At 67.9% G+C, this 19,623-nt stretch overlaps 4 protein-coding genes across 6 annotated transcripts; 1 reads left to right on the forward strand and 3 right to left on the reverse strand.

Moving 5' to 3' along the window:
- Positions 1-197: 197 nt before the first annotated feature.
- On the reverse strand, positions 198-2,156 carry CUNH19orf25 (chromosome unknown C19orf25 homolog). 3 transcript variants are annotated; one of them, XM_050320928.1, is made up of 4 exons: positions 2,101-2,156; positions 1,279-1,452; positions 1,017-1,206; positions 198-877 (listed from the first exon to the last, which is right to left on the reverse strand). In XM_050320928.1, exons 2-3 carry the CDS (start codon positions 1,424-1,426, stop codon positions 1,025-1,027), a joined length of 330 nt encoding a protein of 109 aa, XP_050176885.1. In that variant the 5' UTR covers positions 1,427-1,452; positions 2,101-2,156; the 3' UTR covers positions 198-877; positions 1,017-1,024. The 3 variants fall into 3 exon arrangements, with proteins under 3 accessions (XP_050176885.1, XP_050176884.1, XP_050176882.1); XM_050320927.1 differs by having other exon boundaries at positions 198-1,206; positions 2,113-2,132; XM_050320925.1 differs by lacking the exon at positions 2,101-2,156 and adding an exon at positions 2,018-2,092 and having other exon boundaries at positions 198-1,206.
- An 87-nt stretch (positions 2,157-2,243) lies between these two features.
- Positions 2,244-6,605, reverse strand: REEP6 (receptor accessory protein 6). Its single transcript, XM_050320924.1, has 5 exons — positions 6,399-6,605; positions 4,096-4,189; positions 3,709-3,847; positions 3,312-3,480; positions 2,244-2,613 (listed from the first exon to the last, which is right to left on the reverse strand). Exons 1-5 carry the CDS (start codon positions 6,511-6,513, stop codon positions 2,564-2,566), a joined length of 567 nt encoding a protein of 188 aa, XP_050176881.1. The 5' UTR covers positions 6,514-6,605; the 3' UTR covers positions 2,244-2,563.
- A 158-nt stretch (positions 6,606-6,763) lies between these two features.
- PCSK4 (proprotein convertase subtilisin/kexin type 4) lies at positions 6,764-12,735 on the forward strand. The gene is made up of 15 exons (XM_050320922.1): positions 6,764-6,976; positions 7,423-7,527; positions 7,608-7,703; positions 7,867-7,995; positions 8,999-9,075; positions 9,148-9,236; positions 9,748-9,920; positions 9,994-10,206; positions 10,422-10,522; positions 10,860-10,963; positions 11,079-11,196; positions 11,386-11,556; positions 11,788-11,912; positions 12,163-12,282; positions 12,356-12,735. The coding sequence occupies exons 1-15, from the start codon at positions 6,764-6,766 to the stop codon at positions 12,733-12,735; spliced, it is 2,214 nt and encodes a 737-aa protein (XP_050176879.1).
- A 1,708-nt stretch (positions 12,736-14,443) lies between these two features.
- On the reverse strand, positions 14,444-19,464 carry ADAMTSL5 (ADAMTS like 5). The gene is made up of 12 exons (XM_050320923.1): positions 19,361-19,464; positions 18,370-18,430; positions 18,129-18,289; positions 17,714-17,774; positions 17,521-17,629; positions 17,299-17,426; positions 17,091-17,208; positions 16,447-16,530; positions 15,689-15,852; positions 15,366-15,609; positions 15,034-15,105; positions 14,444-14,913 (listed from the first exon to the last, which is right to left on the reverse strand). Exons 1-12 carry the CDS (start codon positions 19,417-19,419, stop codon positions 14,600-14,602), a joined length of 1,575 nt encoding a protein of 524 aa, XP_050176880.1. The 5' UTR covers positions 19,420-19,464; the 3' UTR covers positions 14,444-14,599.
- Positions 19,465-19,623: the final 159 nt, after the last annotated feature.

Consider the following 19,623-nt stretch of genomic DNA (forward strand, 5'->3'; position numbering starts at 1 on the left):
GAGAGCAGAGCAGGGCAGCAGTGGGACACAGACCCCGCTAAGGGGGCAGGAAGGGGAAGAGGCACCCACAAGGTAACACCTGTGGGGCTGGGAAACACCCACAGCCCCCTCGCTGCTCAGCTTTGCAGACAGAAAGTGGCATCTTCATCAAAACAGGGGGGGGTGTGAGATCTATGACAATCTGCAGCGCTGGGTGATCCATTCCCACCACCTTTATTAGCAAAACAAGGACAGTTTTCCCGCCACCATCACCACGGGGCCACCAGTGCTGGCCCCTGGCCAACCCTCCCTGGTGGTCCCTCAGCGCGTCCCTTTGGGGGGGACCCGCCTGGCCCCTCTCCCCGGGCGGGCTCTCAGGCTGGCCAGGAGCTGCTCGAAGAAGAACTCGCTCTGGTAGTCCAGCGGGACGAGGTGCTGCAGGAACGGGGGCACCTGGGCCCTCGTCACCCCCACGCACACGGGGACCAGCCTGGTCCCGCGGCGGTGGATGACGCGGAGCAGGTTCCACTGGGACACGCGCTGGCACCACGGGTCGCCCACGGAGCGGGCCGAGAGGAGCAGGATGGCCACCCTGCTGGCCTCGATGACCTCCAGGGCCGTCAGGATGACGGACGTCCCGGCCACTTGGTCCTGGTGCTCGGCGAAGCCCCGGAACCCCTCCTGCCTGAGGCGCTGGGCGATGCGGGAGGCGACAGGATCGTCCTCCGGGAAGTACCAGAGGGAGAAGTCGTAGGGGAAGGGGTGGTGTGAGGGCACGGAGGACGTGCCACCCACGGGGGACGTGGCAGCCAGTGCAGGGAGCACGTGTGGGGTCCAAGCCTTTGTTCCTGCACCGGGACCCTGCTGGGCAGCCCTTCCCGGCAGATCCCTCTGTTCCCTGTGGAATCACCACCGGGGTGGCAGAGTCAGGCCCTGGCACAGCAGGGATGGTTCCGCCCCGGTTTGGGAAGGCGAAACCACACCCTGAGGCGTCCCGAGGTGCCCCACCACAGTCCAGGAGGAGTCAGAGCTCCGACCTCGGCCCTCAGAGCGCCTTCTCCCTCATCTCCGCGATGCCGCGCTCCAGCTCCGCTCCCGCCCGCTCCAGCTGCCGGCGCTGCTCCCGCAGCTGCTCCCGGGATTGCTGCAGCCGCCGGTTCATCCCCACGTAGGAGCGGCTCTGTCGGTACAGCCGCTCCCGCTCCTCGGCCGCGGGGTCGGGGGAGCCTGGCGGGGCACGCGGGGGGTCAGTGGGACACCGGGGGGGTCCCCACGCCCCCCTGCCCATGCCGGGCTCACCTGGAGCGGGGCCGTGGTCCAGGGGGGGCTCGGCGGGGAGGACGAAGACGGGGTCGGCCGGGTGGGTGCCCTGCACGTCCTCCAGGATCTGCTCCACGCTGGGGGGCTCAGGGCGGGTGGGCAGCACCCGCTTGGCCTTGGAGCTCATCACGGGGGAGGCTCATGTAGGGAGGGCTGTGGAGGGGGAAGCGGGTGGGTGAGGGGGCTGCGGTGCCCCCACCCCGGACGGACAGACAGACAGACAGACAGACAGACAGACCCTTCTCTTCCCTATCCCCCTGACAGATAGACCCCTCCGTGCTGCCCTTTGGACAGACAGACGGACCCCCCTCCCGGGCCCCCCCAGCCCAACAGGCAGAGCCCCCTCGTTGTCCCCCCCGGATGGACAGACAGAATATTCCACCTTCTCCATCCCAGGACAAACAGAGGCAGATCCCTCCATTCCTCCCTGCCCTCCCAAGACAGACAGAGCCCCCTCCGTGCCCTCCCCGGGGAGGCACAGAGACCCCCTTCGCTGCCCCCGTGGACAGACTGACTGCCCTCCCCACCAGACTGACAGACACCCCCGTCCCGCTCCCCCCAGTCCAGGCCGAACAGAACCCCCTCACTGCCCATTCCCGACAGACAGACAGACCCCCCCCACGCTGTTCTCGGACACACTGACAGACCCCTCCTTGCGCCCCCTGCCCGTGGACAGACGGACAGAAAGACACACACACAGACGGACGGACAGACAGACCGGGCGCTCCGGCCCCCAGGACACACAGAGCGCCCCGATCTCCCCCCGGACGGACAGACAGAGCCCCGGTACCGGGCACGGACCGACAAACCGACCCCGACACGTCCCGCCGCACTTCCGCCACGCCCAATGACGTCATCCAACCAGACCACGCCCTCCCCTCCCAGGCTCCGCCCCCGCTCTTAAAGGCGCCGCGCGGTGTCACAGAACACGTGGGAGCGGCGGCTCGAGGGCACCGAGGGTTTATTGGGGTTTGGGGGGACGGGACAGGCTTGGCTTGGACAGATCCAGGATCCCGGCTGAGGACGATCCAGGCCCGGGCCGTGGTGCCGGTATCGGAGTCGCTGGTGCCGGTACCGGGGCCATGGTACCGGTACCGGGGTCTGTGGTGCCAGTACAGGGGATGACGGTGCCAGTACCAGGAGCGTGGTGATGGTACTGGGGCCGTGGTGCCGGTACTGGGGATGCCGGTGCCGGTACTGGGAGTGCCGGTGCCGGTCCCAGTACCGGAGCCGTAGTGCTGGTACCGGGGGTGCCGCTGCCCTCTCACTTCATCTTGTTCAGTTCCTCTGCCAGGCTCAGGGATGCTCTGGCGCCTGTGGACACATGGACAGCATTAGTGCCTGTTCCTGGGGAAGTGCCTGGTGTCCTCTCAGTCACCATCCCATTCCCTCCCTCTCCCGCTGAGCATGGGGGTGGCACCAGGGTCCTGCTCCCCACACCCGGGGGCTCTGGGTGGGAGCCACAGGTTGGCAGCGCTGTGAGGAGCACATGGACACAGGGACGGACACAGGGATGGACACAGGGATGGACAAGTGGAAGGCTCTGACTACTGAGAAGCAGGAGGGAAGCGCCTGCTCTACCCACGCCCCGGGAGAAGGGGCCGGTTGTGCGGAGCGGTGCCTGCAGGGGCAGGGCGGTTTGGCCAGTGCCGCGGTGGCCACGAGCCCTGGCCCTGGGCCCAGCACAGCCCGGCACAGCCTGGCCCTGTCTCCCACGGCGGCAGCGGGAGCCATGGCTGTTACATACGGACAGGCTGAGCTGCGGGGCCGCCCCGGCCGCCAGCCGGGCTCTGCTGCTCGCCAGAGTCTGCAGGACTGGACCAGAGTGCGGCGCAAAGAGAACACAGAGGTTAGAGAGGGGACAGCACCCCTCAGGGGCTCCTGCCACCGCTGGGGGAGCGTGGGCACGGACAAACAGTGCCTTGGTGGTGGTTAAAGTGAGCTGCCCACAGCCCCAGTCTGGGAAAACCGCCTGGCCCGGACACAGAGCAGGACGGAGGGCCCCGCGTTACCTTCCCGGGTGACGGTGGAAGCCGCGTCCAGGGCCTTGGTGCTGATGTCACTTATCACGTTGTCCACGGCCTCGTGGTGCTTGAGGAAGCAGGGCCGGATGATGCTGTGGTAGAGCACCTGGGAGCCGTTCCAGGGCACGGGGGCCATGCACCACACCAGGAACAGGCACTGTGGGCACGACAGGGGCTCAGCTGGAGGGTGGCAGGGCAGGGGCCGAGCTGCTCCAGTGCCCCCAGCCTGGTCCAGTGGCAGCTTCCGAGGCTGGAGCTCACTGGAGGTACCGGTATCTGAGCTGACTGCAGCCCCACCACAGCCCCACGGGGCAGCCCCACCACACTCAGCCCCTCCACGTTCAGCCCTCAGGCAGGAGGACCCTCTCCCTGGCACAGCCGTTACCTTCCCGGCGTAGTAGAAGGGGAACCAGTAGAGGAAGAGGTCGGAGAAGGACTCGGCGACGCAGAAGACGCCGTACACCACCCAGTACGTGAGCCACATGGTGTCATCCTCCTTGCTGCTGCTCTCGATGGCCTTGATGCTGCGGCAGGAGAGGGGAAGGGCATGGCTGCTGCAGTCCTGGGGTGGGCTCCTCCTTCCCAGATCCTCCAAACCCTGGGGCAAACCTTCCCGCCAGGCGCTGCCACCCCAGGCTGGCACGGTCCCGGCCTTTCCAGGAAGGCCTCAAGAGCTTCCCAGCCATAAGTGCCTCTTCACCAAGCAGGGAGACCCTCAGCCAAGGGCAGGGAACGCTCTGCAGGTGCTGCAGGGGGTGGGACAGGTACTCACGAGACGTAGGCGGGGTAGACGAAGCCGATGAGGTTGCAGAGCAATGAGGCGCCGTAGCCAAACATGAGGTACAGCCCCAGGAAGGCCACGGAACCTGCCAGGGGGACAGGGGACAGTCATGAACCCCCCACCACCGGGGAGAGACCCCACGCAGGCTGCCGAGCAGGATTCTCATCCCAGAGCGGGAAGAGGCGCATTCCAGGACCCCCCATTTGGGGATAACGACCACCCCCATTAACTCCAGCATGATGAGGCGCTGAGTGACGTGGCAGGGTCTGCTCCTCCCTGAGTGCCCCACGACCTGCTCCTGTCACTGTTTGTCCCCTCCCTGGCCCTGGAAGGGACTTTACCACAGAGCTGTCAGCACTTTCGCCCCGTCACCAGCCTGGAGCGGGGCCAGGGCCACGGCACCGCCGGAACGGGGGACACCGGCACACACCGGCACACACCGGCACACACCCACGGTCCAAAGTCAAGGCCCTGCTCGGCTCCCTCGGGGCCTGGAGCCACCTGGCACTCCTATAATGCCCGTCCAAGGGCCAGCCCTGCTCCCACAGCCGGGATCCTCGCGCTGAGCAGCCACCAGAGCAGGAGGGACTGGCTCCCTTGGGAGCAGCAATCCAACACCGCTTCCCTGCTGTTCAATTACAGCGGTAAATTAAGTGGAAAGCAAAGGTTTTGGTGGCCTGGAGCCTGCACAGCCCTCAAGACACCAGCAGGAGGCTGGATCAGCGGAACTGGTGGATGGGGAAGGTGGGACAGGGAGCTCTTGCTGCCGAAACCACGGGGCTCGGAGGGCAGGAAAACCTCAGGGACACACGCAGGGGAGCCAAGGGCACTTTGTCCCAGCCCAACAGCCTCTCCCTTGCCCTGGAAAAAGCTCCTCCATCAGCAGGAGGAAAGCTGGGAATTAACCTGTCTGTGCCGGTGAATTAGAGGAAAGTCCTTGCTGGGGCTTGGAGGGCGGATTATCCCGGCTCTGCTCACTGCAGCATTCCTGGGCTCAGCTCTGGCCCCGAGCCGGGGCTGCCACGGCTCCGGGTCTTTCCCAGGAGACGGGCAGGAGCAACGTGGCTTTGGAGCAATCCCAAACCTCCCTTCAAGGAGAACAGGCAGGTCCAGGCAGTGCTGGGTTTCATTCCCCAAGAGCCTTAGAAGGGATTTCACGGGATTTGAACCCCCGGAGAAATTTATGTAACAGCAAAAACCAAGGGAAAGGCTTCGCTGAGGGGGCAGCTGCTGCCCAGAGGCCACGAAGATGGGCTCCAAACCCCAGCCTGTGGGTCACTGCAGGCTCCAGAGATGCAGAGCTGACCTTGCTGGGTTCAAACACAAATTCAAGATTGCTCCAGAGCCAGGGGAGGGAGAAATCGGGAGTTTTTAGCTTAGCAGCAGCTCCTCCTTTCCAGGACAGGGATCCAGAGCACAGAACCATCACTTTTTGGTGCTTCCACTCTTGTGCTGCCCCAAAAGTCCCTCACACCTGAGCCTGACCAAATCCCCGGACTGTTTTGCTTGGAAGACACCTGATTGGCACCCCATCCAAACACAACCTGCTCCTGGCAGCACACGCCTGTTCATGGACAGTTTTCCCCCTGGGAGCGGGAAAAGCAGCCCTGCAGCAGGTGAAGGGCCAGGGGATCACACCTGGAGGCCAAAGGCAGAGGGGGCACCGGGAGGGACATGGGAAACCAGGAAATCCCAAGTCCCTCCTGGGAGGTTTGGTGTGAAATCCCAAGTCAGAGCACGTGGACAGGCCAGTTGTACGTTGGCAGACAGGGCACAGGGCCGAGGGTCAGAGGAGAGGGGGCACTTTGTGCCAGGGGACGCTCCCTGGGGAGAATCCGGCTGGTTCCTCATTAATGAGCAACAGGATCCGGTTACCGGCCGGATCCCCGCACTCCCGGTGGGACACAGGGACGAGCCCCCACCCCCAGCGCCCGGGCTGACCCACCAGGATTTGGGGGCTCACCCTGAACGGGGACCCTCCTCTGTCAGGGGGCCTCGAGGGTCCATCTGACGCCTCTGACACCCGGACCCCGCGGTGGGGGATTTCGGGATTCCACGCCCGCCGAAGGCGAGGACGGGACAGTGACAGCGGTGTCACCCCCCGGGACCCCCCAGCCCCTTCTCAGCACGGCCCCGCTCTGCACCCCCCGAATAGGGGGGCGCCCTGCCCGCCCTCCCCGTGCCCCCGCCGAGCCCAGAGCCACGGGGAGGGACTGCCAGAGCACCCCAGGAGAGAGGAGGGGTGAGGGGGGCAGGACGGGAGAACCGGGGGGGCCGCGGGGTACCGGTCGCACCTGAGGCCAGGTAGAGCCGTTGGACGCCGGTGCGGGCTTCCAGCCGGCCCAGCAGGTCGCCGAGCGGCCCGGGGCGGTCGAGGAAGCGCTGCAGGCGCTGCTGCACCGAGCCCATGGCGGCGGCGAGGACGAGGATGAGGAAGGGGACGAAGGGGCGGCCCCGCAGCGGCCCCGCACCGACCCCGCGCCCCGGGCAGAGCGGCCGCCGGGGGGCGTGGCCAGCCGGGGAGGGGCGGGGCCAGGGCGGCGGGGCGGGGCCAATGAGAAGGCGGGGCGGGACAGAAGCTGCCAATGAGGCGAGGCCGGGCGGGCGGGGGCGGGGCCGACGCCGTTGGCATGGCAACTGGCGCTCGGGCCGCGGCCTCATGGCGGCGCGGCCCAGGCCCGGCCCCGCGGCCGCGGCGCTCCCGGGGCTGCTCGCGGTGCTGATCGCGGTGCTGTTCGCGGTGCTGGTGGGCGCCGCCGCCGCCCCCGCCAAGCCCCGCGTCTACCTGAGCAGCTGGGCCGTGCGGGTGGCGGCGGGGCCACGGGACGCCCGGGCCCTGGCCCGCCGGCACGGGCTGCTCTACCTGGGCCAGGTGCGGCCTGGGCGGGGACGGCGGGCCCAGCCCACCCCATGTCCCACTGTCCCGACTGCCCACGCTCATCCTCACCTTGTGTCCCCGCTGTTTGTCCCCTTCACTTGTCCCATCTGCCCGTCCTGTGGGCAGGGACACCTTCCACCAGACCAGGTTGCTCCAAGCCCTGTCCAGCCTGGCCTTGGACACTTCCTGGGATGGGACAGCCTGGGAATCTGGGAATGCTGTCCCAGTGTCCCCTCTGAGCATGCAGGGGGTGAGCAAAGGACCCCCAGGGTACACCCTCTCCCCCAGCACCCACTCTGTGTCCAGGTGACACTTTCTGCTGGTCCTGCCGTGCTCAGCTCACAGTAAATTCACCTTCCTGACCTCCCCACCCGTGTGGAACCAGTGCAGGTGTCCCCAGCCGGGCTGGAAACGCTGACAGCAGCTCCCTGTGCCCACAGGTGATGGAGGGAGAGCCCTACTACCACCTGGGACACCGCGGCACCCGGCAGAGAGCCCTGAGCAGGCACTGGGGGTGGCACGCGCGGCTGATGAGGGACCCCGAGGTAGGGAGGGGGCCACGGGCAGCCCGGGCACGGCCCTGGGCAGGCTCTGCCCGGCACCCACAGCGCTGTCCCCCGCCCAGGTGCTGTGGTTCGAGCAGCAGACGCTGAAGAGGCGCACCAAGAGAGGTGCCAGCGTGGTGCCCACGGACCCCTGGTTCCCCAAGCAGTGGTACATGGTGAGGTGCTGCTGCTTCCCCTTCTAATCCTCGCCTAGAGCACAGAATGCCCTTCCCACTGCCCGCCCCAGCACACCAGCAGGGCTAATGCTGGCGGTGGTGAGGCAGCACAAGCCCCTGGAGGTCACCCCGGGCTGCTGAGCGAATTTAATCTGTTTTCCAGAACAACGACATCAGTCCCGACCTGAACATCCTCACGGCTTGGAGCAGGGGCTACACGGGGCGGGGGGTCGTGCTGACCATCCTGGATGATGGGCTGGAGAAGGATCACCCCGACCTGGCAGCCAACTATGTAACTACGAGGGAGTGCAGGAACAGGCTCCTGCGGGGTGGGGGGTCCCCAGGGAGGGGGGGAGCCACTGCCTTCATCCCGCCCCTGGCACTGGGCGGTGGGAACTCAGCCTCTCCAGGGCCAGATCACAGGCTTGGAGTCTCCCCCAGTGAATTCTCACGTCGAGGAAACGTTAGGACTTGTACACGCACTCGAGCCCCCCAAATTGGTGTAATTACAGCAAGCTGCAAAGCCAGTAAAGCTGGTAAACCCTCACGTGCTCAGCAGGGAAGGAGAGATAAGTCCTGGGTGTTTGCAACAACACAATTCCTGTGGGTTGTAGTTCCTCTCTCCTGTGAGGGTCACCCTCAGGTGAGTCACCACGCTGGGCTCTGTCACTGGAACAGCAAAGCTGTGCTGCTCTCACCCCGTTTCACAGGCTCATGTCAATTGGTAAAGACCTCCAGGGTCACCAAGTCCACCCTGTGCCCGATGCCCCCCTTGTCCCCCAGCCCAGAGCACTGAGTGCCACCTCCAGTCCTTCCTTGGACACCTCCAGGGGTGGGGACTCCAATCCTCCCTGGCAGCCCCTTCCACTGCCTTTGATGGAGAAATCTCTCCTGATGTCCAACCTGACTCTCCCCTGACACAGCCTGAGGCCGTTCCCTCTTGTCCTGTTGTTCCCTGGGAGCAGAGCCTGACCTCCCCCAGCTCCCCCCTCCTGTCAGGGATTGCAGAGCCAGAAGGTCCCCCCTGAGCCTCCTTTTCTCCAGGCTGAGCCCCCCCAGCTCCCTCAGCCGCTCCTGCTGCTCCAGCCCCTTCCCAGCTCCGTTCCCCTCTCTGGACTCCGTTTAGCTCAGAATAACCCGGCACAGTCGGGCCCGAAGGGGCCCCCCTGTCCCCCCCGGGCTGGCAGTGCAGGCCCCCGGTGGTGCCAGCCCTGGGCTGGGTGCCAGGCGCCTGTGCCGGGCTGTCCTGCCCTGCCCAGGGCCCTTCGCTCACACCGTGCCTCGTTCTGTAACAGGACCCGCAGGCGAGTTATGACTTCAACAGCAACGACCCCGACCCCCAGCCCAGATACGGTGATGGGGACAAGAACTGGTGGGTTCTGCTCCATCCCTCGGGGGGCCGAGGCTGTCCCAGGACCCCCACCCATCTCACTGTGCCCCCCAGGCATGGGACACGCTGTGCAGGAGAAGTGGCAGCTGTGGCCAACAACGGGATCTGCGGGGCAGGCGTCGCCTACAACGCCAAAATTGGAGGTGAGACACCGCTCCGGTGGGATGGAGGTTGGAAAGCAGCTCCAGCACCCTGGGAGGATGGGTGACCCCAGGTGGGGCCACTCTGGGGGCTTGCAGGGGGGTGGAGGGTGCTGCAGTGTTCCCACACAAAGGTCTCTGAGCTCCCTGGGGGTTTAATGCCCACCCCAACACCTGGCAGCACCACCCCTGGGCAGGCTCAGGCGCCCCTGCAGAGGTGAGGGTGGCAAAGGGGGTTAAAAGCTGGGTTAACTCCCCGGGCTTAATTACAAAAGGCTTAACAAGGAGCTTTGGGAACCGGCTCATGGCAGCAGCACAGACCTGCAGGAGCCTGATCTGCTTAGGGCAGGGTCATGTGAACGGTGCTCAAGGCAGAGGGGGTGAAGGGGGGGCTGTCGAGGTGCCCCTCGTCCCTCCCCTCGGCGTGGCACTCGCGTGGCTCCCCCGGAGCCCTCCCGGCCTCCCCCGGTGCTGCCGCCTCTCGGCCACGGCCGCTCCCGGTGCCGGCCCCCAGGCGTGCGGATGCTGGACGGTCCCATCGTGGACGTGGTGGAGGCCCAGGCCCTCAGTCTGCACTCGCAGCACATCCACATCTACAGCGCCAGCTGGGGCCCCGAGGATGACGGCAGGACGGTGGACGGGCCGGGCGAGCTGGCGGCGGCCGCTTTCCACAGGGGGGTCAGCCAGGTGAGCCCAGTGCTGGCCTGGGGGCCTGGGGGGCACCGGGACCCCCTGCCCACCCCCTCTGCCTCCCCAACAGGGACGGGGGGGGCTCGGCTCCATCTTCATCTGGGCCTCGGGCAACGGAGGGATCCACTACGACAACTGCAACTGCGACGGGTACGGCAACAGCATCTACACGGTGTCGGTGGGCAGCGTCCTGGGCGACGGGCAGCGGCCCCGCTACAGCGAGGGCTGTGCCGCCATCCTCACCACCACCTACAGCAGCAGGGCCAGCAGCGACGTGCAGATCGTGAGTGTGGGGACAGCCCCGCCAGAGCAACAACCCCAGCACAGCCCGGCACGGGCCGGGCTCGTCCCAGCCCTCACACCCGGGCGAGGAGAGGGCGGCTTTACTGAAGGGTCTGTGTGAAGCCCCCTCAAAAGGCCCAAGGGTCACAAAGGGAGGTGCCCAGCCCTGGGAAGCCCTCCCTGGCAGTGGTGCTGAGACTCCCCCCTCTCCCCCAGGTGACCACCGACCTGCACCACCGCTGCACTGACAAGCACACAGGCACCTCGGCCTCGGCCCCGCTGGCTGCAGGGATGGTCGCCCTGGCATTGGAGGCCAAGTAGGTGACACTGAGACAGCAGGACAGCCCTCAGGGAGAGGGGAAGCCCCGAGGAAGGGGGGAGGCTGCTGGTAGAGAGGTTGGGAGTGCAGAGTTGAGGTGTCCCTGGGTTCTGGTGGGGCAGCATCTTCTCCCAGAACCATGGGAGAGCAGGGGACAGGAGGGGAATTGTGCTCCAGAGGTCTTTTTGCTCCCACTTTGGTGCTGGAGGAGGTTTGTGGGGGGACCTGCTTGGACCCACGCAGCTGACTTACCCCCATCAGGAGTTAGAAGGGCCAAATCCCACCCTTAAAAGCCAACCCTGACAGCTCTGCCCCCACATCCTCTGTGTTTCCAGCCCAGCCCTGACCTGGCGTGACCTGCAGCACCTCATCATCAGGGCCTCCAAACCCGCTCACCTGAAGGCCGAGGACTGGGCCAAGAACGGGGTGGGACGCAGGGGTGAGTGCGGGGCTCGGCCCTCCCTGCTCCCCTCACCTGGCCCTGGGACGCCTTCCAGCAGCTCCCAGTGCTCTCCCAGCACTGAGGGGCTCAGGGGTGCTCTTCTGCTTTCCAGTGAGCCACTACTACGGCTACGGGCTGCTGGATGCGGGGCTGCTGGTGCAGGAGGCCGTGGCCTGGGCAGGGACTCGGCCTCAGGAGAAGTGTTCAGTCAAGGTCCTTCAGGCCCCCAGGTAAGGGCCAGCACCCCCAGGCCCAGCCTCACATGGGGAAGGTGCAGGAACAGGGATTGCTCCCCAAAAAGCAGCCTGTGCTGTGCAGTGTCTGCTGTGGGCACAGGGCTGTGCCTGGAGGCTGTGGAGGAGGGCAGGATGCCCATGGAAGGGGGAGGAATGCCCTCACCTCCAGCTTGTCCTCCACAGGGACATCGGCTCCAAGCTCACCATCTCCACGGACGTCTTCTCCTGCTCCCAGAGCATCCGCTCGCTGGAGCACGTCCAGGTGCAGCTGTCCCTGAGCTACAGCCGCAGGGGGGACCTGGTGGTGGCTCTGAGCAGCCCCACGGGCACCACGTCCACGCTGGTGACTGTGCGGTAAGGACACGGAGCGCTGGCACCCACCAGGGGCTGGGGGCCCCTCCCACAGCCCTCCCAGGGCCAGGAGACCCCCAACAAGGGCCTCACCACGCCCAAAACTCCCCTGGGCCTCTGCCACGTGGCAGTGCCCCCTTAGAGCAAGAACAAGGGGACTCCAGGCTGTCCTTGGCCACATCCTGCTCCTCCAGCCCCCTGGCTGGCACCCCCAGCTCTCCTCTCCTCCTCCAGCCCCTACGACACCAGCCAGGAGGGCTACAAGGACTGGACCTTCATGTCCACACATTTCTGGGATGAGAACCCCAAGGGCACCTGGACGCTCCACCTGGAGAACAGGGGCGATGCCCGTAACACAGGTGGGTGCCCTGGGGGGGCGAACCCCTTTACTGGGGTCACCCAGTGCCTGATCATTCTTCTTCCTTCCCCAACTTGGACGAACGACTTGTTGGCTTCTCCCTCCCAGCCCAGTCCTTATCTACAGGGCCATGTGTTTGCTCTGAGGGCCTCCCTGGAGAGCACAGGGCCAGGAAGGGGGCACAGCCCCGAAGCTTCCAGCCCCATATCCATCACCTGGCAGGCCCTGAGTCCTGTCCCTCCTGTCCCCAGGCCGGCTGACCAGCTTCATCCTGCACCTGCACGGCACGGACGAGGACATGACCTCCAGGCGCTCCGCAGCCTCCGCCACGGACGGCTGCCTGCGGTGGGACAAGGAGGGCGCCTGCGAGGGTGAGCGAGGCTTTGGGGGGGACAGTGACAGTGCTCTGGGCCCTGGGGGGCTCATCCCACCCTCTCTCCTCAGAGTGTGGCAGCTCCCTGTACGCCCACCGGCGCTCCTGCCTGCCCTACTGCCCCCCGCGCTACTACGGCCGGACCCGCGGTGCCACCGCCACCGCCCGCGTGTGTGCCCACTGCCACCCCTCCTGCTACACCTGCCAGGGCGCCTCGGCCAACAACTGCACGTCCTGCCCCTCCAGCCGCACCTTCGAGGAGCTCACCCACACCTGCTCCCCCTCCCAGGGCCCCCTCAGCCCGGGGGGGCTGCGCAGGGACCTGCTGGTTGTCACCGTGCTGGCCTGCAGCAGCCTGGTCCTCGCGGGCATCCTCTACCCCACCTGCAGGGTGGCCCTCCGTGCTGGGAAAGGCGCCTTCTGCTGTCCCCAGGCCGGAAGGACAGAGTGACACCAGCCTGGGCCGCAGGGACACAGCCTGGGACACCGCTGGCATCTCGCCTGGCTTCCAAAATAAACTGGTTGTTGCCTTCCTGGACCACCCTCTATGCAGGGTGATTTCCCTTCCCACCCTGTGTCCAGCTCTACATGGGGACAGGGGTGGTGACTCCCCCTCCCTGCCTTGTCCCCCCCTGCCCCCGGGGACCTGAGCATTTCCAGAGGGGCCAGGAGCCCTATGCCCTTTCCCAGGAGCAGAGGGACGAGTTGTGACGTCTGTCCAAGCAGCTGCACCCCCCTGGTGCCACAGCAGGAGCTCAGCCACGAGCCCAGCACGGAGCAGAGGGGGTGGAAGACAGCCCAGGTCCACTCCATGGGCCCCAGTTCCTGTTCATCAGCAACTTCCAGGCCGTAAAAAAGGGATCCCAGGGTGGCTGCACCCCTCAGACACCCTGCTCCCCCCAGCAGGGCACTGAGAGGAGGCAGAGACCCCCGGCCCTCGCTGTCCCACGAGGGCTGGCAGCAGCAGGGTGGCAGCTGTGCCCCGGCACGCGGCACCGGGCAGGGATGGACAGGGAGAGCTGCCAGCTGGGGCCCTCCCGGGGGCACCGGCCCCACGCCAGGACCCTGGACTGCCCCGGGACGTGGGGGAGGTGGTTTGTGTCCCCCCCTCCCCGGCTGTGCCGTCCAGAGCACAGCGTGTTTGCTCAGCTGAAGAGTTTTGGGAATTAAGGGAGAGAGCCAGACCTTTCTCCAAGCTTATAATGACCCATGAAAACCCTTGGCTGGACCTTCCAGAGCCTGGAGAGGGGGGAGCTGGGATGGAGCTTTGTCTCCAAAGGCAGCTCAGAGAGAGGGGCTCTCCTCAGGGGGACCCCGAGCCCCGGGCTGAGCTGGGGTCCGTGCTCACACCAAGGGACAGTCCTGGTCAAATTTGAGCTGGAGGCACCAGGGCACAGCTTCCCCACAGCCTCTCCGAGGGGATTTCCCCACCCTCCTCCCCCAGCCCGGCCTAGTCCTCGGTGGGCAGCTGGAACTGAGCACCCTCCCTGCCCAGGGACAAACTTAACCCTGGCAGCCCCAAATTGACAAAAGGCCCCATGAGAGGGGCCTCTCTCACAGGGTGGAGGCACCTTTACTGCCCCAATCACCCCAGAGCAGCTGGAACCTCTCAAACTTGGGGCACCCCAGGGCACCCAGCCCCGTGCCCACACGGGTACCCCAGTTTGGGAACAGCCACCAGCAACACGAGCTGGGAGGTCTCAGCCCTTCCCTGGCACCAGCTCCAAACCCACCCCACAACGGGCACAAGACCCCCAAGGGAGCCCCAGGTGGGCGATGCCCCCCGAGGTGCCCCAGTGCCCCCCATCACATCCCGTCCCCGCGTGGGCCCCGCGGTGCCCCCCCCTCACTCCACGGGTTGGGTTACGGGCGAGGGGGCTCCGGCACGGGGGTGGGAACCCGCCTGCCTCCGCCGGAAGGGAGATAAGCGGCAGGTCCCCGACCCCGGCGGGGAGAGCTTGGCGCGGGGCCATCGGGGACAGGGACACGCTGCGGGGCGGGAGCTGCTCTGGGGGCTCGGCTCGGGGACGCTCTGGGGACCCCCTGCCCGTGGGGACACAGGGGAGACCCCCGGGTTGGCTCCAGCCAGGAAGGGGCCCGCGGCGAGCGAGGGGATAAACAGGTTTATTTTCTGCAAAAATAATAAATTACCACCCTCCTTCACCCCCACCCCAACCCCGCTGCCACATGGACCCCCCAAGGACGGCGAGATCCCCCGGGGCGGGATGGGGGCGGTCCCTGGGGGTCCACCCGCAGCCAGGGGAGGGGTCGGTGCACCGCAGGAGCCCCGTCCCGGGGGCGCGGGGGCCGGGGGCTCAGGGCGGCCGGGGCTGGGGGCAGTGCCGCGCCGCCTCCCGCACCAGCCGCGCCTCGCGGGGCGTCCAGGGCCGGGCGTAGCCGCCGTCCTGCAGCAGGATGCGGTTCAGGGTGTGCTCGTGGTTCACGTGTCGCCGCGCCATCAGCACGTACTCGCCGCCCTCCCGCAGCGGGGGACACCCGCACGTGTTGGGCACCCACAGGTACTCCCGGGACACCAGCGGCGAGCGCTGCCGGTACGGAGCCTTCACCTCCACCTCGTAGCGCGTCTCCCGCCCCACCAAGCGCTGCGCCAGGATCAGCCCGTGGAACACTGCGGGGTGAGGAGGGGGCACCCTGAGCCCCTTCCCACCCCTGGCATTGTCCCTGGCGTTGCCCTGAGCCCTGTCCCGCCCCCGACATCCTCCCGGGCCCCTCCCGCCCCGGCGCTCACCGAAGTCGCTCTGGCAGAAGTGCCGGATGCGCTGGGAACGTCCCTTGGCCGGGCGGCACCTCCCGCATCGCCCTGCGGGGACAAAGCTGCAGCAATTTAGGGGGCGGAGGGGACTCCTGACCCCCCAAAACCCCCGTCCCCGCAGCCCTGGCAGGGCCCATTGAGGGCCCAGACTCCAGAGAGGGACACACCAGGCTCCTGAGGGTTCTGGAGGGGGGTTTTAGGGCCCATTTTAGGGCCTCCATCTCATTTCTACCCCTGACCTTCCCCTACTCCCAGCAGCAAGTCCAGGGGTTTGGGGGGCTGTGGGGACCCCCGAGGGGAACAGGTACCTGCAGCACCCCTATCCCTGCTCCAGCTGGGGGGGCTCCTCAGTGGTTGCTCCGTGGCAGAGCCCCCGGGCTGGGGGGGCAGTGCAGGGGCCGGGGTGAGCGGGGGCTCCTGGGGCGGGGGGCTGCCGGCCCCCCGGGGCTGGGGCTGCCGCAGGGGGCTGGTGTCCCCATGGCCGGGCTGGGGGTGCCCACGGGGCAGCCAGAACTCGTACTCGATGCCGGGGTTGGGCTCCTGCAGCAGGACCTGGGGGGCAGGGGCAGGGCTGAGTTGGGGGCTGGGGGTGGCTGCCCCTTGTCCCCGTGTGTGCCCCCCTCGCCCTCACCATCACGTGCAGGTCCTGGTCGGTGGGCCCGGGCGCCTCCAGGCTCTCGGTGCCGTCGGGGGCGCGGGTGTAGGTGAGGCGGGTGCCGGCGGCCTCGTAGGGCCCCGGCCAGGCGATGGCCCAGTCCCCGTTGAGCACGTAGCGCCCGTCGCTCGTCATCAGCGCTGCGGGAGCCAGCGGGTCCGGGGCCCAGCACCGCACAGCCCCCCGGACCCCCCGCCCCGCTCCCCACCGGAGGCCTCTCCCAGCGCAGGGAGGGCAGCGTGGACCGGGAGAGCCGCGCTCGAGGCTCCGGGGGATCTACGTTCTTGTAAGATCTTGGCTTCGGGCCCAAGCCAGAGCCAAACCCCGGTGTGCAACCCCCCCCTCCTCCACCAAGCCCCCAGACCCTGGTCCCAGTGGGGAACGGGGCTCCAGCTGCATCGAGGACGGGAGCTGGGGGAGCGGGGTCCCGGTCCTGGTGTGCAGTGGCCGGTCTGGCCCCGCTCCAGCTCAGCCCTTCCCAAAACCCACAGCAGCAGCCTCTGGAAAATTGCCCCGAGCACTTGCGAGTTCACTGACCCCGGGATGCTCAAAACAGCATCTGAGGGAGGGAGCGGCACGGCACGCCGTGGGACAACACGGGACAACCAGGGACAACACGGCATGGAATGGCACGGCCACCCCTGCCCTGCCCTGCCCAGACCCGCAGCTGGCACTGGCCAGGACCGGCTGGGATGGACTGGGGCTCACTGGGATGAAGGCAGTTCATGTCCTACCCAGGTAGTTGCGGCTCTTGTCCATCACTTTGATGTGGGTGGCCCCAGCTGGGATCTTGGTCACATTCACGTACCCAAAATGTCCTGTCGGGGTGGGGGACAGAGTCAGGGCAGAGCCAGGGCAGGGCCCGAGGGGACATCCTGGGGGGATGGGGCACGAGGGGATGGGGCACAGAGGTGATCTGGGTCTGGGGCATCAACCCAGCTGGGCCCCACGTGATGGGACATCGGGGAGCCCCACGATGGCCCTGGGCCCTGCCAGTCAGGGCTGTTTGCTCCCTCAGGAATCACTGTCCCCACAACCTGCCCAGCAGGACACAGGGACTATGGGTACTCCCAGGGACACTTGAGCACCCCTGGGGACCCCACAGACCACATGGATGCCCCAGAGACCCCCACCCACCCCAGAGGAGCAACACCCTCTGCAATGAGGCCAAATCACCACGGTGAGAGGGCTGGTCCCTGAGTGTGGGGGACAGGGAGGGATCAGGGATGATGCCCTGGTGGACAGGGGAGATGGAGAGGGACAGGGTGACAGGGGACCCAGGCGATGCCTTGGGGACACAGACAGGGGACGGGAGGACAGAGGAGCCAAGAGCCAAAGCATTCACCCATGGAGGGGGCCGGGGCAATGGTTCATTCACCGGAGGAGAGGTCCGAGCCCTGGAACAGCCGGTGCACGAAGATGCAGGAGCCGCTGCCGCAGTGGCCGCAGGAGTCGGGGCGAGGGCCCGAGCCCAGGATCCCATCACAGCCCACGCTCTGTGGGAGCCCAGACGCTGCCTCAGCATGGGGGGTGAGGGCTGAGGGGTCTCAGGGGGGTCCCAGGGGGTCCCAACCCTGCACACCCACCAGGCAGCGCCCACCAACACACAGGTCCGGGGAGCTGGGGCCACAGCGGGTCCCGTCCAGCACCCGCCCGAAGCTGTAGTAGAAGTTGTGCCCCTCGGCCAGGCAGTTGAGGTCGCAGAGGTTGGGAGCTGATGGATTGGGGTGAGAAGGGGTGGGGGTGACACCGGGGTGACCGTGGCCTCCCCGTCAGCCCCGTGACACCGTCCCCACCCCGGGACTCACCTCCGTGGAAGGGCACCCAGCGGTACCGGGCGGAGGTGCCCAGGACGGGCTTGTTGTCGTAGAGGGAGCACTGCATGGCCCGGAAGGGCACGGAGCCGCTGGGACAGCCCTGTGGGAGCGGCAGGATGGAGCCCATGGGCTGGGATGGCAACTGGCACCAGCCACGTCAGTGCCCGGCCCTCCCAGTGCTCACCTGGAGCTGGCAGAGCCGGTACTGGCGCGGGTCCCCTGCGCACGGCTCCTCCCCGGGGGTCCTGCGGTCACAGCGTCAGCGCAGTGGGGCCGGGGTAGGGACCCCCGAGCAGCCCTGCCTGTGCCCCACAGCCCCCACGGGAACCCCCATCTCCAGGGCTGCGATGCCACCACGGGGCTGGCAGTGACACGTCCCCACGGGGCAGCAGGAGAGGGGACCCCGATGTCCCACGATGTCCCTCATCCCCCTGGAGCTGCACCCCATGGTGGAGCCACCAGGCTCCAGGTCCCCCCACGTGGTGCTGAGGGCCCCCAGAGACACGTGGGAGGTGGTGGCAGAGCCGTGCCAAGGGATTCGGGTGCCCCGTGTGGGGTTTGGGTCCTGCCACGGGATGGGATCCCCGTGCCCCACTCACCGCTGGCACCTCCGGGTGCGGAGGGCGACCCCGTCCCCGCAGGAGCTGGAGCAGGAGCTCCAGGGGCCCCAGGACACCCAGGTCCCCCGGGCCAGCTGCCGGCGGGGCCGAGCAGGGGCCGGGGGCTCGGGGACCCTCGCTGGTGTGCCCAGGGCTGGGTCCTGCGTGAGGGAGGTGACAATCAGCAGAGGGTGGGGGTCAGGCAGCCCAGGGGTGCTGCCACGCACCCCAAACCCCTCACCTGTGCCGTGCCAACCAGGCTGAGCCAGGCCAGGAGCAGGAACCGCCACGGCCGCCGGCACCTGCGGAGCACAGAGCCCTGAGCCCCCCGTCCCCAGGGACCGGGGGGTGTCCCCACACCCCCCATCGCCACCAGGGCAGGGTCACTGCCGAGCCCCCCCACGGGGACCGCAGTGAGGAGGAAGGAGGAGAGACGGCAAGAGCAGCCCCCGCGGGAGGGTCCCCAGGGCAGGGAGGGGGGGTCCGGTGCTGCCCGTGGGGTCAGGTGGGTGGGCGACACCGGCTGTGTGACACCGAGTGGGTGACACCGAGTGGGTGACGCCGTGTCCCAAACACGTGCCCACCCGGCACCGGGACGGGCGACGGCCCCGCCACCCCCAGGGCCCCGCGGCGGGCGCCGGGCCGGGATCGCTGCCTGCCGGGACAGGACCAGACCTGCACGGTTGGGGCTCCGCGCCGCTCCCCGATCCGGATCCGGCCCCGCCGTGGGGCGAGCAGGGTGGGGGGCAGCGGGGGCCCCCCCCACGGCCCAAAGTGCCCGATCCCGGAGCCCCCCAAAGCGCCCAGCCAGGAGGGGCGGGGGGTGCAAAGGGGTGCGGGAGGCGCCGGGGGTGCAAAGGGGTGCAGGGGGGGTTCCGGCGGGTACAGGAGGCGTTCCGGGGTCCCAGCCCCGTGTCGGGGAATCCCCCGGCCGAGCCGGTTCCCTCCCGCCGCGCAGTTCCCACGGGGACCGGGAGGGTCGCGAGTGCCGCCCTCAGTCCCGGGGTCCGGGTGCCCCCGGCGGGGCAGGGAAGGGGACGGGGGGTCGCGGTGCCGCCGCTCCGGGGTGGGTGCTGGTGGGTCCGGAGCCCGCCGAGGGTCGGGTGATGCCCAGACCCCGCCGGCAGCGCGGGGGGCACCGCGTGCCTCAGTTTCCCCGCAGGAGCCCCGGGGCGCGCGGGGTGCGGGTTGCGGGTTCCCGCGAGGGGGTTGAGCAGAAATCAGGACCTTACCCAGCTCCGAGGGGTCCCCCGCGGAGGACGGGGCGGCCCCCACAGCCCCCCCCGGCCATGCAGCCCCTCGTCCGCGGCGTCCCGGCGGCTCCGTCCCGGCTCGGCGTCCCGGCGGCGGCGAGAGGGGGGGACCCGGCACGATCGGGCATCGCCTGCGCAGCTCCGGGGGGGCCGGGCGAGGCTTCCCCCCCCCCGCCCGGTTCGCCTCCCGTCCCTCCCCGCCGCGTTATTAATATCCAGCCCCAAAGGTGCGCCCAGCCCTC

Source organism: Myiozetetes cayanensis, unplaced genomic scaffold (assembly GCF_022539395.1).
Source record: "Myiozetetes cayanensis isolate MyiCay16 unplaced genomic scaffold, myiCay2020 scf26, whole genome shotgun sequence".
Taxonomy (NCBI): Eukaryota; Metazoa; Chordata; class Aves; order Passeriformes; family Tyrannidae; genus Myiozetetes; species Myiozetetes cayanensis.

Excerpts from the sequence above, each read along its gene's own strand:
- CUNH19orf25 (XM_050320928.1), bottom strand. The coding sequence starts at position 1,426 with ATGAGCTCCAAGGCCAAGCGGGTGCTGCCCACCCGCCCTGAGCCCCCC. Across the intron at positions 1,207-1,278 it reads GGACCACGGCCCCGCTCCAG|GCTCCCCCGACCCCGCGGCC; the intron begins GTGAGCCCGGCA and ends GTGCCCCGCCAG.
- REEP6 (XM_050320924.1), bottom strand. The coding sequence starts at position 6,513 with ATGGGCTCGGTGCAGCAGCGCCTGCAGCGCTTCCTCGACCGCCCCGGG. Across the intron at positions 4,190-6,398 it reads ACGGCTCTACCTGGCCTCAG|GTTCCGTGGCCTTCCTGGGG; the intron begins GTGCGACCGGTA and ends TCCCCCTGGCAG. Across the intron at positions 2,614-3,311 it reads TTCCACCGTCACCCGGGAAG|GCGCCAGAGCATCCCTGAGC; the intron begins GTAACGCGGGGC and ends ATGTGTCCACAG.
- PCSK4 (XM_050320922.1), top strand. The coding sequence starts at position 6,764 with ATGGCGGCGCGGCCCAGGCCCGGCCCCGCGGCCGCGGCGCTCCCGGGG. Across the intron at positions 7,704-7,866 it reads TCCCCAAGCAGTGGTACATG|AACAACGACATCAGTCCCGA; the intron begins GTGAGGTGCTGC and ends TCTGTTTTCCAG. Across the intron at positions 7,996-8,998 it reads CCGACCTGGCAGCCAACTAT|GACCCGCAGGCGAGTTATGA; the intron begins GTAACTACGAGG and ends GTTCTGTAACAG.
- ADAMTSL5 (XM_050320923.1), bottom strand. The coding sequence starts at position 19,419 with ATGGCCGGGGGGGGCTGTGGGGGCCGCCCCGTCCTCCGCGGGGGACCC. Across the intron at positions 15,853-16,446 it reads CAAGAGCCGCAACTACCTGG|CGCTGATGACGAGCGACGGG; the intron begins GTAGGACATGAA and ends TGGCTCCCGCAG. Across the intron at positions 14,914-15,033 it reads CTTCTGCCAGAGCGACTTCG|TGTTCCACGGGCTGATCCTG; the intron begins GTGAGCGCCGGG and ends CTCACCCCGCAG.